Source organism: Tamandua tetradactyla, chromosome 6 (genome assembly GCF_023851605.1).
Source record: "Tamandua tetradactyla isolate mTamTet1 chromosome 6, mTamTet1.pri, whole genome shotgun sequence".
NCBI lineage: Eukaryota > Metazoa > Chordata > Mammalia > Pilosa > Myrmecophagidae > Tamandua > Tamandua tetradactyla.
In genome coordinates, this window is record NC_135332.1 from 138,512,155 (window position 1) to 138,529,878 (window position 17,724).

The window sequence follows — 17,724 nt, forward strand, 5'->3', positions numbered from 1 at the left end:
GTGGATACTTTTTAATACTTATCCTACTGTTTACATTTCCTTTTGGCTTCTTTGATCTTTTTTGCAGGCCTTTTCTCTGTTCTTTACTTTTTCTTGGGTATGTTCTTCTGCTCACTTCTTAAATTTAGTATTCCTAAGAATTTAATCCTTGGTTTATTTTCTTATCACCCTGCGTTCTCTGGTTAATCTCATACACCTAAGATTTTGACTACTATCCACATGGCATATGGAATGTAGTATTTATATCAAATATCTGGTTTCTACTGCAACTTTTCTTATAACTTTTATAGCCAACGTTCTTTGGGATCTTTGTTTGACATGATTCTTTAGTTACACCCTACTACCAGCTTTGTCACAGGCATCTTATTGAATGGCATTATCCAGCAATTCTTCCTATTCCCTAATTGATCATCTCTGAATATTCTTGTCTCTCTTTAAGCCATATATCAAATTAGTCTTTGTTTAAAGAATTTATAACACATTTTTTAAAGTTATCTAAAGGTGGATTCCAGGTCCCTAAAGTATACCCACATTAAACACTCCATAGCAGAATACAACTAAGGATTTTTAGTAGGTTATTTCTTTGCTAATTATGAAAGACATTGTGCCACTATATGCTGTTACAGTATGGAGTGAGTAGGCCTTTCTCAAAAAAGTACAGCTCTGAAACATGAATTCTTTTTCAATCTTTTTTTTGTTTTTTTTTTTTAAAGTGCAGGGATTTTAAAGACCAGGAATTGAACCCCAGTTTCCCGCCTGGCAGGCGAGAATTCTACCATTGAGCTACTCTTGCACTGCCCTTTCAATCTATTTTGAGTTGTAACATTTGCTTCTGGTTTATTATAATTGTAAAAATGTGTCGTGTTAAATTACCATGTAGAACTCAGTTGATTAAACTTATTTATGTAATAAATTGTCACTGAATATAATTCTTTAAACTATACTTTAACAGTCTCTTCCTTAAGAGTGGCTCTAGTCAGGGCCACAGTGGCTCAGTAGGCAAGAATGCTTGCCTGCCATGCCAGAGGACCTGGGTTCAATTCCTGGTGCCTGCCCATGTAAAACAAAAAAAAAGTGGCTCTAGTCAGTCTTTATGCTAATTAATTTTTTTCACAACTCTTGGGCTTTACAGTTAGAGGTTCAATTAGTCCTTTAACTGATATGTTAGCCTGTAGATAATTTTGTATTGTTTACTAGCAAGGCTATTTTGACCTGACCTCTAATAACATCACTTTTTTTGTTTTGATAGATCAAAGCCATAGGCCAAACAGAATTGAATGCAAGCAATCCAGAAGAAGTTTTACAACTGGCAGCGCAGAGAAGGAAAAAAAAGTTTCTCCAAGCAATGGCAAAACTTTACTTTTAAGCAGTTAGTTAAAATTTTTTTGTTTTATTTTTTAAACAATGGGCTAAAAATAAACAATATTAAAAGATTAAGTTTATATAATACATTATGTACACATTTAGTGGTTTTTTTCCAGACAAATTACTGAAACAAATATTAGTTTAGGAAAAAAAATATATACAGAAGACTTCATACTGTAACAATAGCTTAAATTTATAATTTCTTCAAAGGAAGAAGAGATTCACATGTCAGGTAACAGTATACTAGCAATCTAGGAAATTTGTTTTCTAACTATATCCACTTTTTAGACTGAAATAAAAAAACAAAGATGTTTATGTAGAAGTAGCTAATCTATTTACAGCTATTTTTTGTTTATTTTGTTTTTGAAAGTAATAAATAGATTTCTAGGAGTCAGTATAACATTTAATACTCTAATGCCTTAGGAAAATAGAAGTTTAAGACAAATGTTAAGCTTTATTGCTTTGACACTGTCCTTATTTCATAATGTAGGATTCTAAAATGGGCAACAGTTTGGGAAACATAAATAAAGTCTTAGTCTCACTAAATTAAAAAAAAAAATCTTTAGGGCTATCCTAAGAGTAATAAAGTGACTTTTTCATATAAATAGTTTTAAAGGTACTTAAGTTTTTCACCCAAATTGTGATATACAAAAAGGTTATTATAAAGTAACCTATATATCAAATAGAGCCCCAAGGAGGAGCCAAAGCATTTATCTTTTTAATAATTTCTTTGGTACTCCCACTGTCTAGAGCACAGTTTAAACACCATATTCATCTAAGCCTTTCTTGGTTGTTAAAAATACATTTATGACAAGGCAAATAAACTAGTTAAAAAACAGATTAAACTTTACCATTTGTAAAAATTCAAGTTTTTAACAGCTTGCTATAGCAGCTGTAGATAAATTAGTCACCTTATTACATAACTAAACCTTTGTAAACAAGTTTAAATTTTATTTTCAGTAACCAAATTGCACTAATCAAGAGTGCATGAATTTTGAGAATCTAAAAGCTAGATTCAAAGTATTAAATTACTTAATGTACCTTTTAAGGTAGCACATTTATGTAGTCCAAAACACCAATAATAAAATTCCTAGTTTATCAAGATAAACATAGTAACACTGGATCTTAAAAAAAACAAGAACAAAAACGTTGCTATGGTGTAAGGTCATGGCTGGCTTCTATCCAGTCACCTTGGGAATGAAGTCATCTCTGTAAACAAGTTTTGCTGTTTCTTTAACAGCTAACAGGGGTTAACTTATCCACGCCAGTTTTAAGTGGCTTTTAAATCAAAGAATGGGAGCGTAACCTCTGGATTAACTAGGACAATCACAGCAAAATTCTGGTGTTAAAATTTTAGTAGTTGAGTTGTATGAAATTCTGCCTCATACTTGGGTCAATTTCAATTTGTATGCTTAGTCACCTCTTTAGTGTTTTCCTGTTGGTTTTTCGGTGCTCTTCGGTGGTGTCATAATACCTCCATTGCACACTGGTGACACCTGTCCTTTTCTGAAGGTGTTTACATAATTGACTTCATCCTACACATGTGAAGTAACCATGAAGATAGTAACAGTTAAAATGATAATAGTAAAACAAGTCAAACCTTCTAGGTACTTATTTGATATTATTTATGCCTAATATAATGGTCCCTTAATATCTTTGCAACTGTGAATAGTCATATTCCAAAGATTCAACAGTTTCAACTGCCTATAACTAGGTATTTATATAAACTCTATAATTGAGATTGTATTGGCATTGGTTTGAGACACTTCACAAATCTTGCTTTGACTTCAAAGTTATTCATTTTTCTGCATTTTGAAATCAGTGTGCCCATTATAACTTTGTTCCCTTAGCATCTAATACAATAGCCTGAAGTATTCTTTCATTAACTACCAGTTTCAGCAGCTTACTAGATACTAAGACCAAAAAACATACCAGCATAGCCAGATAATTAGTATGTGTCTGGATATTGTGTCTGTCTTCCATAGGAATCTTCTTAAAAGCCTTCAGTTTCACTGGACTAATACCTTTCACTACATTGACAAAAGGCACCATCCAGTCTACACATTCTGAAATGTTATCCCATTCCAAACCTAGATAGAAAAATGTAAATGTTACATCAGATGTTATCTAAAATATGTCTAATGCACTTATTCTTGCTTCCAAATTTTAAAATAGTCATTTGAAAATAACTTTAAAAAGAATCCCAAATCATATTATAGCAGGTCAAAATATTATCACTCTGAAACTATAACTTGACTATTTTGATAGGAAAAGAATTTCAAAGCTTTTAACCACTATCATCTACAGAGTAAAACCGAGCTATAATGACGTCAATCCACTTCACACAGATTCCAGTTGACCTTATTCTTTTTTGTGAATATACACTGAGGATTACAAAGTACTAACAGAAAAGATGATCACTAAATTGCTACTTTTTTTACACTGAAGTTTTAATTTCATGTGTAGCAGGATGCTAAAGTCTATGGATTAATAGCCCCTTTAAAAATAATGCACATACAGCGTGGGTGACAGTGGCTCAGCAGGTAGAGTTCTCACCTGCTGTGCCCAAGACTGGGTTCGATTTCAGGTGCCTGCCCATGCAAAAAAAAAAAAAAAAAAGTAATGAACATATAGAGTTTTACCTGAGGCTTTCTTAACCACTTCAAGAGAGGTAAAATGGCACAAGGCAGCAGCTGCCAGTATTCTGTACTGGAACTCTAGTGAATTGATGGCTAGAATACACAAATCTAAAAGCTAACAAAGGAAGAAACAAAATTACAAGTAATATAGAAAGAGAAGGATGAGTACTGCACATTATTACTAAATAATCACCTAACATTTTAGAGTGCTTATCATGTGGACCATATGCCAGGAATTGCTAAAACAACAGAAATTCAAAGATAATTAAGCTACCACCCTGAAGGAACTCTATTCTTGAGATTGTAGGTCAAAAGTGAATAGACAAGTAAAGAATGTTTCAGTGTACCTGTAGCAAGGGCACGTAATCCAATTTGGGGATGACAGTGAAGGTTTCTGATGTCTTGAATGAATCTTTTTTTGTGTGTGTGTGTGTGAAAATAAAGCAATAAATTTTGAAGTATATCACAACAACTGGTGGTAGAACAGATTTCAGAGTTTGGTGTGAGTTTACAATTCCACAATTTTAGGTTTTTATTTCTAGTTGCTCTAAGGTTCTGGACACTAAAAGAAATATCAGTATACTGATTCAGCACTCATACTCATTTGTTAAATCCGACCTTCTCTGTATAATTCCACCATCACCTTTGACCTTTCTCTCACTCTTTAGGGGTATTTGGGCTATGGCCATTGTAACTTAAAAAGACAAGGTAGGGAGGAAGGTTGGAAAATAGGAAATATTTTAAGTAAAGGAAATAGCATTTGCAAAGATAAATGAGAAGGCATTGCTTTTTCTTGGAATTCTAGTTCAGAACACCTTATGAAATAAAAGCAAAAAGTGCCTTTCTTTCCATCATTCCTTATCAAAGAAACAAAAGGGGGAGCAAGACCTAGTCTAGACTACATCATAAATGGCCTTTAATAATACATGAAGAAATTGAAACTTTATTCAGTAGCTGATTAGTCAAGAATCCAGGCAGTTAAGAGAGTTCAGCAAGTAGCAGTGGGCTAGGTTTCAGAGACATGGGATAATGGGAAGTATTATTACCAGAGGAGTAAAACTTAAATTACATTTGCCTGCATTGGTCCAGAAGATAATAAAAATAGGAACAGAAGATTTGGAAGTGAAATATCCCTATCCTAGAAACTATTTCCACATTGTTTATTAGCTTATTATATCAGAAGGGTATAACTGCTTATGATAATATGAGATCCTGAGAATTCTGACTGAAGAAAGTATAAGGCTTTATTAGAAATTTCTGCAAAATGAACCATTCTCTAATATGTTTATTGGTTACCCAATGTTAGTGTTCATAGTATACTTACTAGATTTAAAATACTAATTAAATTTCAACCTAGTACCTAAGACTTCTTAAATTCCTTATGTAAGATTTCCACAGCCTATATAGAATATAGATTTTCTTTACTTTTATGTATGGCAATCTTAAAATACTACTTAGAAGTAGGCAAGAAAGAATGGGAGCCTCCTCAAATTAGTCACTGTTAAATGTTTGTATTCTGGCCTAGAAAAGTTTAACTTGAATTTAAGTTAAAAAAAAAACCCTATAAGCAAGTGTTGTGATTTAAATTCTAATATGTAATTTAAATAGGTACTCTTAACATAGAGTAAGATAACCATACAGAATAATTTTGTATCATTGTAAAGCCTAAAAACACATGATTGACAAATACCCTTCCCCATTTTATATCAAGAACAGATATTTCACTCTCTAGTTTGGACTCATAAAAAATGAAAAGTACTACTAAAAGTCCTAAAAAGACTATGTTTTTTAATTAAGCAACATAAATATTGGGAACAGAACTTTATGCATCAGAAGTTTTGTTCCAGTGGGTGGGCAATGGTGGTGTAATGGAGGGTTCTCGCCTGCCATGCCAAAGACCTGGGTTCAGTTCCAGTGCCTACCCATGTCAAAAAAAAAAGTATTCATTTTGGGTGGGCAGTGGTGGTGCAGTGGCAGAGTTCTCGCCTGCCATGCCAGAGATGGGTTCGATTCCCAGTGTCTGCCCATGGCAAAAAAAAAATTTTTTTAAGTTTTGTTCCAGTCAATTAAAGAGTGAATTTAATTTAATATGCTTTGCTATTTTGTTATGTAGCCTTTTTAATACTATATATACACTAAACAAAACTGTAATTTACAATAACATTAGTATATATTCAATTAAAATGCAAATACCTGAGCTATTTGAATGAACTTTTCCTGAGAATACTGAGGTAGAAGAACTTTAGGAGCATCTTTAAGAGCATCAACTTGGAGAAAGAGATTTAGCCAGGAGATGACTGTTACAGGACAAAGTTCCCATTTTAAAGCCTGTTAATGAAATTAAAAATACCTGTAAACAAAGGTAGGTGCATATACCACCTTATATTACTTTCTTAAACCATTTAAGAAATGTATTCTAATTTAAGCTTAACACTTGTTGTATTTCTATTCTTCTGACCCTTTTTCTATTGAAAATATTTATAAATAACATAAAGATGCTTATGTTTTACAATGTCAGTTATTGATATAGATGCTTTTAGCTTTCCCTAATCATCTTTTTTATTTATAAAATTCATTGAGTCTGTTAATTCCTAGTTTGCCAATTCTTGCAGCCCTTGGTCTCTCAATCTATACACTACTTCATTGAAACTGGGAAGCAGTCATTGAATAAAACTAAAAGATACATTCGGGTCCTCTAAGAACTGCCTCTTGACTTTCAGTGATCTCTGCTGGCTTCTGGTTAAAATGTAAAAGTTAAAAAAAATAGTATAAATCCTAATTTATAATATCTTTCCCTCCATCAAGTATTGGAACCTCACAATAAGTCTAATTAGGAGGAAACAGAGTCTTATTGCCTGTAGAACTGCCCATAAATTTCCATCTTCTTTTTATATTTTCCTTATAGTAGTCAGCTGTCCTTCAAATCAGAATCTGAGTTAGCTTGTGTCTACATAATTATTTTATTAGGATTATGTCAGCATGCCAGTAAAATCCCATTTTAAGAGAGCTGGCAATCATAATGCTTACATTAAACTGTAGATATTTTGTAAAAGAAAGTAACATTAATTGTGTTTCCTTGTATGCCCTATGTATAAACCCACACTGTCCAAACTTAATTACATACCTTCAAGTAGCTAACCTTTATCTTGAATTTCTATTTCAAGGTCTGATTAAGTACCTTTATGCTTCCCTCTACCTTTCTATTAAGAGCCCTTCTTCTACATATAGAAAGAATAAAGGAAGTGAAAATAATTCTAATTCTGCATCTGCTGGAAGGGGAAAAAAAACAGACCTAAGATTTGAGAATTATTCATGGAATTCAGTCACAAATATGTTCTGCTAACTACCCATATGTACCAAAAGTGGTCGTCTTTAATCACTTAAATTATTAAAGTAATACATCCTCAATGTAAGAAACTTGAAAGATATAGAAATGTAGAGTTTAAAGGATAAAAATTGCCCATAAATCCCCTCTCAGCCATAACTTCTGTCAAAATTTTGGTCCATTAATCACTTAGAACTGGATAATGCTGAAATCTCAGTTTTGATTATGAGTGGTCTTTGAGGTTCAGTACTAGCCATACATTATTTAGTGCAACTAAATATGATAAAAACATAGTTATTACCTTTAATATAATGAGTTCCATCCTTAAGATATCTTCTTCACTGCAAGCACCATCAGTGACATAAGCAAACTCTTGGAGTTTAGGAGCATAGATTTCCTTTAAAATGGAAATTTTTATTAAGTCCACTTGAGGTTGAAATTAAAACAGAATTATATACTAACCATATACACTCTTTTTTTAAGTGTAATTTCATGAAGTGCTTATAAATATTAGTAAAAAACTGTCTAATTCTGTATTCCAAACAAGCTTATACTTAAAGGCATTTTTCATATCTACATATCTAAAAAAAATTGTGGGACGAAGGTATCTATGGATAAATTCTGAGAACTTACCTCAAGTTTGGAAGCAATGAATAATGAGGTAATTCCAATGAGTTGAAGCATATTTTTATTTATGTCCTTTTGTGTCAACATAAATCTATCAAAAAAGTCTTGCGCAAGATAAAATGTCTCCCTATGAAGTGTATATACTTCACATACCTAGAGAAGAATCCAAATATTTAAGTATTATCTTCTGAATTTTTCCAAATTTGAAAGTCCTCTCAGCATCCAGACTTAAGGATAATTTTTAAGCCAAACTTTGTTTTTTAGGATATCAAAGCTAAGATTGGAAAAATGTACACTAGCACACAAAAAGATTATATAAATCTGTTGCCATCATCATTTACTAATTTTATAGCTTTTTTCACATAGAACTTAATGTATTTATTCCTAGATACAATACACATTTTGCTGATTATGAATGAAAACCCCTTTCTACTTTCTAATTGGTTATTGCTGATATGAGCATATTTTCATGTTCAGTTAATATGCTTATTATTTCAAAAAGTTCCAGCTGAATTCTTGTTCTAAGTAGAAGTTTATCTACAAGATAACAACTGTTCCTTTTAGTGTTTTTACTTCATTTGCTTTTCATGTTTTTTACCATATTGGCTAAGAGCTATAAAAGAATACTAAATGAACAACACTGGTGATTGCATCTATTAAGATTTTATTTTTTTTCTTCTTAAGAGTATTAATAGATTTTCAAATATTGAACCATCTTTGCATTCCTGGACAAAAGAAATATACTAAGATCTAGTAGAGTTAAACTCTTCTGGGTTTGGCTAATTATATTCTATAGGTTTTGCCTATAGATTGTATACTATAGTACAATCCCTATATATTGTATACTAAAGGGAAAAAAATGAACAAATTGGATAGACAAATACTGGATAAAAATGTAATATATAAAAGAGGAAAAACTAAAATAACTAATTGAGCTACTTCCATAGTCAGGAGACACTCAGAAAAAGTCAAAACTACCTTCTTGTACCCACATGAAGGGTACATGAAATCTAATCTTCCTTTCTAATTAGAATAAGGAGCAAGTTGACCTGACTAAAAAAGTCAACATTTTGTAGACAAAAACGATTCTGATAGCATCTGAGATATACTCTGCCATGTGCTTACTCCAGCAAAAAACCTAGTTTTTCTCCTTTAGGATATATAATCTTTATCTGCCATAAAGATGGAGAGACTATACAGCAGATATCCAAGGATTGGAGGAAAATCAGTTTGTCATCAATGTAAATAATTATTTCATCAGTAATCTTAGAGACTCTTTCTGAATCATCCAGAAGGGAATGCACCTGATCAAGAGAGAACTGTGGCACAGATTTATAGGGATTGCAGGATCACTTTATTATTCCTTTAAATTATTTGGTATAGTTTATTTTTGAAAAGAATAGAAATATGCAATTAATGGGAAGCTACATGGAGCCTAGAGAGCTTAGGGACTTCAGATATTCAAAGCCTCCTTATGGTTTAGGACACAGAAATCAAGATTCCAAACTATAATTTGATTTTGATGATGCAGAAAAGGATTTCTGAGAGCCTCAAAGCCTAGTCCTGGTTTTTCATTTTGCTTAGCTGAATTAAAAATCCAGTCAACCAAACACTGTGTACATCTTGCATATAATATCTTTAGCACCTAAAACAGTGCCTAGTACATAGCAGTTCCCACAGACAAAAGGGATTCTGAACTGGGATTAAGTTGTATGGGATGAAGTGGCATGTCCTTATGATTTTATTCTTTTAAAATGGACATCATTTTCTGCTCTGGTACCACCAACTACTTAAAAAAAACTAAAAGATGGTGGCTGACAATAGATAATACACCCTGAGAACATAATGGAAAGCACATTTACATCTAAATATTTTTCCATCATACAGAGACAAAGGAAATTTATACTGCTGGAGCATACCTCTAAAAGCCAGTCTAGGAGTATTGACCTCATCTGTGGTTCCAAGTCAGAATGCAGAACTTCAAAATGCTTGTCATGAACATATCTGGTCTCTTTTTTTAACATGTTTAGCCAAACATCCTTTGAACATCCCCAGCTATTGGAAGGAGGAAAAAAGACACACAATTTAAATTATATGATCTATATAATATACTAGCTATCTGCTTAACATAGAATAAACGCAGCTTTCAGACTGAAATCTAACTTTTGACTTGAACTTGGAAGAAGAAGCTAAGCTCTTAAGGTAAATAGGAAAACATTACCTTAATTTTTAGAAATCACTTTAGCACTGAAAAAGTAAAAGCCTGAAATAATACAGAAAGAACTTGGACATGATAATCTAACTGGATGGGTTTCAAGAGTGCTTTATAGTCCCCACTTATAATTTATAAAGGAGGTTTTTGTTTAAGGAAATAACCATGTTTGCTAAAGAACAACCCTAAAAAGTTAAATATTTAAAGCATATGATCACTGTAAAGACAAGCCTTAATCATCTGCAAAGAGATCACCTATACTTGAATCACCTACAGTAGGGGTAGATAAGGTGGGACAGAGTGCAGGAGCTGAGTTTAAATGTGTTTATTTTTAATAAGCTGTACATCTCTAAGCTTAATAAGAAATAGGGCTGATATATCAAATGAAATGTACATGTTAAAATGTGTCTTAAAGAATTTAAATTTTAACTCCATTAAAAAGGTGATTCAGTTCTGCTGCCAAGCCTTTTAGTATTCAGCAAACAGATAAAAATAATTTTATAGAATCAGTATTATATACCTGTATCATTTGCAAATGAAACTGCTCTAAGGTAAAATGATGTTATGTTAAATGTTAACAAAGCAATTTTTTTACGAGTTTGTCTATTTTATAATGAAGGCAAAAGACAATTCAAAACAGTGCCATATGTTTTCAGTACAATTTTAGGCTTTGGTATAAAATTACTGACATGTTTCTTACCTTAAATCAGGCAAAGGTGAAGGATTAATAAAAAGATTTTTAAATCTGTAATTTGTAAATCTGGAGAAGTCACTTGTTACTGTTTCTTTGTGGGGTGTTTCAATGATAGTGCAAGGACTGATCCCCCCAGATAATACAGGTGGCCAACAATTCTGTCATTAAAAACAAACAAACAAAACTTTTGTGCAATGGCAAGCTAGCATTAGTCCTGGATCTTTCATAAATGAAAGCTAAAATTTCTAAACAGTCTAGCTTTGTCTAAACGCATTGTTGACTAACATAGCTGACAATCTAGCTAATTTAAATTGACATTCATAATGACAAATAAGCCAAACAGCTCGTATTAATCTTCATAAAGAGTAACAGGTAAGATGTTTTAAATAACAGAATACAAGTCTGGTAATACAAGACATTAGGTATCTGAGAAGGAAAAGGAAGGAATAGCAACCAATTTGCACCTGTTGTTTAAAATACTAATCAAGTTCAAGACCATAAAGCTGCAGTTCTCCTTCTGTATCTAATAGTAGTGGCACAGGCACCCCGTTGTGTAAAATGCTTTTTGTTGTTTTAAGCTTGATCAGATACTCAGCAATACTTGAAGGCAAAATCTTAAAAATGGAATCAATTACTTAAAGAACCCTTTCTCCAATCAATGCTAGTTTCAAAGGGAAGAACCAGCTCTAAAGGGTTTTCTGTACAGCACAGTAGGAAGAATAGGTAGCAAAGCATTGTAGGAAGAATAGGTAGCAAAGCATTGGGTGCTAGGCTGTCAGTGATCACATCCTTTATGCCCAAGAAGCAGCTATTAGGACCCTCCAGTGTAGTCAGAAAGGGAACAAAGAACAGTATATTGGACAGATTAGGCGGGCACCAGGCGGCTCCAAGAGGGAAGGATTTATAAAGAGGAACCAGCTGCTTCAAAGCAAACTTACTACTCTGCAGCTTTAGTAGGACCCAGGCATGTACAAGCCACCAAAAGATAAGCGTCTTCCTGCTGACCTCTGGGGCATTAAAATTAAAAGTAAAAAGCAAAATAGTAGCAAGCAAATCTATTCTTAATCATACTATTCTGCATTCCTTTTACCCTAACCCACCCAGCCCAGTTCTGCATTACCCTAATCTCATACTGATGTTTCTTGGTGACCTCCTCCTTTCTTTTTTTGACATCCTGGAAAACAGAAGAGACCCCTGGTAAACTTAAGGTCCTAGCAAAGAAATTACTCTCTCACGCTCATTCTCTCCTCAAACTCACCTGGGCTGTTTTTCTCTTCTTGGCTTGGATTATCTGGGCTTCTTGGGGGGAATCCGTCTGGCAGGACTGAGACTGTTGCTTAGCTTGTAAACGGCTACTGTGGTGAAATTTTCAAAAGGAAGTTTAATAAGTCAGACGTTTCAAACGCAGCAGTTAACTTTAAAACATGTCTTCAAGACAAATGTTACCTGCGTCTTGACATTCTCTTCAGGTGTGTGAAACTGCTGGAAGGGAGGAGGAAAAACCAGTCAATTATTTTATCTTCATTCAAGTCTTAATTAGACGCTGGTTCTCGGTTTACAGCAAGTGGCTCAGAAGATAAAAGGCCATTTTACCACACTGTTTTCTGCATTATGTTAGTTGTCGCATGGTTATCAATTTTGGATACATGTTTGTATTTCCTCAAATAAATGCAGCCAGGACGCAGGTGTCTTCAAAAATTCACAAAACAGCCCCTGCACTCCCAAAGCTCAGGGAGATAGATCTCCCCCAAACGGGTCTTTTCTGGGTCCTCCACCCTCTCCCCATACACGCAGAGGGGGCTTGGGCAGCGTCTGCACCACCCGCCTTCATGCAGGACGAGCCGGAGAGAGGGGGTTGTGGTGGCAAAATGCTGTGGAGAAGCCGGTTCCGCGCCAATTTGGAGAGCGGCAGTGGCGGGGAAGCAGGGGGCGGAGGAAACTGAGAAGTGTGGCACGTCCTCCAGTCCCGTTTCCCTCCTTCCCAGTACCAACAGCCCTGCCCGTTGCTTGAGGGGGTCTGGGACCCCGACTCCAGATGGGGGGCAGAATTGTAGGAAAGGGGGTCAAAAGAAGGGGAAAACGGGACAGTCACGGAACTTCTTTCCGGGTAAAAGGGAACCCAAACCCCCAACCTCCCCCGCGGGATAGCTCCCCAAATGGAAGTGGGATGGAAAGCCTCCCAAGAATCGGGGGTTTTCCAGGGCCTCTTACTTTGGGCGGGCCTCTTACTTTGGGCGGCCCTCCATCCTCCGCCACTTTCCCGGTCTCCTGCCAAGGGACCTGACAAGAGACGGAAAGCGGGGACCCATTCCCCCCTAGCCGCCTAGCAACCCAGCCCTCTACTTTTCCTCTCAGACTCCCGCCCACGGGATGGATCGGCCCAGTGGGGCTCTCTTCCCTCCCGTATCTCCCCCAAGCCCAGCACCTCCTCACCGCCGGACCCGCTACCGCTCGGCTCTCAGCTGGCGCCGGCGCCAACCCAATATATAGGCCAGGCCAGGCCCGCCCCGCACGCATGCGCCTCAGACTGACATCTCCGGACAGCGCCCTCCCCTCCCCCGCCAGCCCGCGCGCCCGCCTGTCCCGCAGGCCAGAGCGCGGCGCCCTGCCCGCAGTTAGCGCACGCCAACAGAAGAGGCCGCAGGGCCTGTCGCCCACACCCTCATTTCGCGCCCACCTGCGCTTCACTTCAACTGCGGACTCGGTCCGGCAGTAGGAAGGAGTCTGTACAGTCTCTTCCGCGGCCCGGCTACCCGCGGCTCAGCCTTCGCATCTCCCGCCACTCTCTCCTGCCCCCTCCCACCCTCAGCTCTCTGCTCCACATTGTGTCCGACCGAGGCCTGGCCCGAGCGTACGGCCAGGTGGACGCGACTCAGGACAGTAGAGAGTCGCCAGGAAGTGGCCATTCTGTGGCGCACCCAGACTATCCCGCCAAGGCCTCAGGGATCCCAGCTCTTTCCTGAGAGATGCCGGGACCAGGAGGACCCGCCCACTCCGGGAGGAGCGAAACTTTGGCTGACGACCTAGCCAATGGAAGGCGAGGAGTACAGCACAACGTGGAGCGGCTGCAGAATGTAAACAGTGCTCCCGCGCGCGACCAGCGCTGTCCCTCCGGCCACTCGGTGTCGGCGATGGCGTCCCAATACGGGTACGCTCAGAGAAGGCTACTAGCACTCTGCCCCAGCCCCCCGACCGAGGTAGGTATCGACCCTATTTCCCGCACCACCATCCCACCGCCACCCCACCGCCACCCCGGGTCCCCGCTAGCATTGTTACGCTCTCCCTGGGGGATTAACCTCCTACCCCGCAGTCCTGCCTCGAGGCTTTGCACGCTGCAGTCCCTGCGCAGGAAAAGCTCGTGCTCTGGGCCGGCGCCTTCGCTTCGCAACCTGCAATGCCCGGGCCTTCAAGGATAAAACACCTCTCAGAGCGGGGCCTGAGGTGTTAATTGTCCCCTACCCGCAAGATCAGCAGCCCTGCTGGAGCCGAGGTGGGAGAACGGTCGCCACCACGTGCGAGTCCCGGCCCGCCTGTCCCCAGCGCTGCGCCCCGCCCCGCCGCCGCTGGCGCGCCTTGCAGAGCCCGCGCGAGAGACCTGCGCGGGAGGAAGCCTCCCGCCTCCAGCTAGCAGCTGAGGAGGCGGGTCCGACGGATTTTCTTACCCTTTCCGGGGTATTTAAATTTAGGGGCACGCGTTATTGCCTCTATTAACGTCCCTATCTCAGCTGGCCCCAGGACAGGTTTTGCAGCGGGAATATCGAGACTGGGAACAGCTACAGGAACAAAGATCCCCGGAGTGGAGGAGAAGTGCGGGGGCTTCTTTGAACCCGCGGCGCGCGGGCTGGCGAGTGCTTGTTTCGCTGCCCTGGCCCAGAGTTAGCCGCTGGGGATTGAGCCACCATGTTGGCCCTGGGGTCGCCCCAGGGCCCAGGCAGGGAGCCTTCCCGAGATGCACCGGGAGGCAGCGGCTGTGGAGGCGGCCGGGGTCCCAGCCCGCGCCTTTTGTGCTGCACCGCCTGGGCAGGCCAGGGAGTCTAGGAGCTACCAGTCCCCTCGCAGTGCTGTCAGGCCTGCTGAGTCCTTTTTTCATGCTTTCTCTCGATTTTTACAAATCTTGTGGCATCGGCAAAGTAATTTCTGGCCCATACTTAGGCGTGAGGAAATGATAAGAGCCTTGCCCAAGCTAACACCGAATAAGAAGAGGCCCAGTACTTTGTTATTTCCAAGAAACTTTATACCATTTATAATGCTTATAATGTTTCTCACTTTTGCAGTTAAACGCTGTGACTTGAAAGCTTAGCGATCTAACAGAAAAGGGAGGTCTAACAAGCCTGTGTTGGCAAAGCATAAACAAAGTTAGTGACCTAAATGAGTGAATTTGATAATCAAAATATACTTAATATCAGGAATGTCTTGTAACATTTGTAGAATTAATCTTTGGTTGTTTTTATGCCCAGCACTGGGCTAACTAGTAAGTCGGTTGCAAACAAGACACTGTAATTAAAACTTACATTGGTCATCCCCTTTACTAGTAAGTGAACAAGGTGTGGTCTTAGTAAAGGAGATACTAGAAACAATCCCAAGAGGGCTTAGTGTGGAAATGCATATATTACAAGGGCCTGGTCAGTGGTCATAGTAGGATTGTGAAAAGAATATAGGTTTTGTTCTCGGTTAAACCTACCTTTCATCCTGCTCTACTGCAAGTTATTGAATCCCTCAGTGCATGAGCTTCTCCTAGAAATTATGTAACATACTCATCTCAAGGGCTGTTTTGAAGATTAAAGATATTTTAATCTTCACTCATTTCAAGGGCTGTTTTGAAGATTAAATTTGAAAGGCATGTAGAGACCCTCTCTGGTATATGTACTTGTCATAGAGCAGATGGTCAGTTTAAGTACTAGCTCTTCTCTCTCTTGCCCCCCCCCCCCCATTACTAGTTTATACCCATAGAAGTTGAGTTTCAGGTTGAATAAATGGAAGCCTAAATTTTAAAATTGCTGTTTCCCAGAATTTTGTTCATTTAGTCACTTTGTTGAGTATTTACTCTAGGTATCAGCTTTCTATATGACCTCTTTGTACGTGTTTGTATTTAGTTCCCTCTTACCTCATCCAACCCAGTTTTAAAATTCACCTACTTTGAAATGTGTGATATTCCTTTATACTTGTAGTGATTTTAGGCATTTGGGTATTTTCTTAAGTTTATTTTCCATAATACGTGCAAAGTTAAAACTTGATAAGTTAAATGTTGACCTTTATGATGCTTTTCTTTGCTGATTGTTTTGATTACTGCCACATTCATTTTCAATGGGGGAAAAAAAAAGGAAGATTCTTGAAGACAGTGGTTTAAAAAAAATAATAATTAGGCCCAGCCTACCTGCTTCTTGCTTCTGTGCCTTTTCTTTGCTATACTTACTCTGTGAAGCCTTCTGACCCCTTACTCTGTGTTCTACAGTTGTGCTTACCTTATGGGACAATAATTAACCTATTAAAATGTCTTTTATCTCTGACTAGGCCTTGGACTCTGTTATGTTCATCTTTATATAGCCAGTACGCAGCAGTTTTAGAAGTGTACAAAGTAGGACCTCTGTAAATGCTGAAGTGAATTACGTATGATATCCCATTACAGAACTTTAAATCTCTGTGTTACAGTGGTGGATGATAGATGGATAGTAGAATTATTCCCAGTTAATACAGGGTTTTATTATTATTATTAGACTATTTTTTAGAACCACTTTGAATTTATGGAATAATTGAGCAGGTAGAAGAAAGATCCCATATGCTTCCATTCCTCACTCCTTTTCACAGTTTCCCCTATTACTATTTTACATTAGTATGATATATTTGTTATAATATGGTACATTTTTTATTTTTTAAGATCTGAAGTTCACAGTTTATTAATAACAAAGAAAAACAAACTTAACTCAAGAATGAATAATCCCTCCCAAGCAATCCTGGGAGCAAGTAAATGACTTTGTAAACTAGAGAACCCAACCTCCAGCAGTGGGGGCCATGACACTTAATTCCAAAAAGGGCCAAAGCCATGGTTTACAGGTGGAATCTTCTAGAACTGTGGATCTAAAAGTGTGACATTCACCATAATCATCACCTGGGAACTTAGAAATGCACATTCTTAGGCCCCACCCAACACTTACTGAATCAGAAAATCTGGGTAGGAACCAGCAGTCTCTGCTTTTTTAAAAAAAATTTATTCATATACCGTACAATCAACCAGTAATTACAATCAGTGGTTCACAGTATTGTCATATAGCTATGCATTCATCACCACAGTAGATTTTTTCATTACTCCAAAAATAAAATATAAAAATAAAAGTAAAAAAGAACACCTAAAACATCCCAGATTCCCCCATTCCCCCATTATTTATTTATTTATTTATTCTTTTTTTTAACTTACTTATCTTTCCATACTCTTGATAAAGAGTGTTAGCCACAAAGTTTTCACAATCACACAGTAACACCTTAAAAGCTCTATAGTTATTCAATCATCTTTAAGAATCAAGGCTATTGGATTACAGTATAACAGCTTCAGATATTTCCCTCTACTTACTCCAATACACCAAAACCTGAAAAGAGATATCTACATAATGCATAAAAATCACCTCCAGAATGACCTCTTGACTCTGTTTGAAATCTCTCAACCACTGAAACTTTTGTTGTTTCATTTCTCTTCCCCTTTTTGGTCAAGAAGTCTTTGTCAATCCTACGATGCCAGAGCCAGGGTCATCTCCAGGAGTCATGTTGTCAAGGAGATTTACACCCCAGGGAGTCATGTCCCATGTTTGGGGGAGGGCAGTGAATTCACCTGCCAGGTTGGCTTGGAGAGAGAGGGACTACAATATCCAAC

The 17,724-nt window shown here is 37.9% G+C and overlaps 3 protein-coding genes across 14 annotated transcripts in view; 2 read left to right on the plus strand and 1 right to left on the minus strand.

Moving 5' to 3' along the window:
- Positions 1-1,637, plus strand: part of INTS8 (integrator complex subunit 8) — a 78,017-nt gene extending 76,380 nt beyond the window's left edge. For 2 of the 5 annotated variants that reach the window (XM_077167230.1, XM_077167229.1), the window contains one exon: positions 1,250-1,637. In XM_077167230.1, the coding sequence (XP_077023345.1) occupies positions 1,250-1,366 (117 nt within the window). In that variant the 3' untranslated portion in view covers positions 1,367-1,637. The remainder of the gene's footprint in view (positions 1-1,249) is intronic. The other 3 variants (XM_077167231.1, XM_077167232.1, XM_077167228.1) reach the window with 2 other exon arrangements.
- On the minus strand, positions 1,307-14,385 carry CCNE2 (cyclin E2). Of its 8 annotated transcripts, none has more exons than XM_077167245.1 (12): positions 14,322-14,385; positions 12,309-12,344; positions 12,121-12,217; positions 11,983-12,036; positions 10,869-11,020; positions 9,876-10,011; positions 7,963-8,109; positions 7,631-7,726; positions 6,198-6,332; positions 4,008-4,119; positions 3,298-3,455; positions 1,307-2,900 (listed from the first exon to the last, which is right to left on the minus strand). In XM_077167245.1, the coding sequence occupies exons 2-12, from the start codon at positions 12,320-12,322 to the stop codon at positions 2,790-2,792; spliced, it is 1,212 nt and encodes a 403-aa protein (XP_077023360.1). In that variant the 5' UTR covers positions 12,323-12,344; positions 14,322-14,385; the 3' UTR covers positions 1,307-2,789. The 8 variants fall into 8 exon arrangements, with proteins under 8 accessions (XP_077023360.1, XP_077023358.1, XP_077023362.1 ...); XM_077167243.1 differs by lacking the exon at positions 14,322-14,385 and adding an exon at positions 14,166-14,283; XM_077167247.1 differs by lacking the exon at positions 14,322-14,385 and adding an exon at positions 13,540-14,053 and having other exon boundaries at positions 12,309-12,341.
- NDUFAF6 (NADH:ubiquinone oxidoreductase complex assembly factor 6) overlaps positions 13,488-17,724 on the plus strand; it is a 253,614-nt gene continuing 249,377 nt past the window's right edge. The window contains exon 1 of the mRNA XM_077167255.1: positions 13,488-14,059. The gene's annotated coding sequence lies outside the window, so the exon portion shown is untranslated. The remainder of the gene's footprint in view (positions 14,060-17,724) is intronic.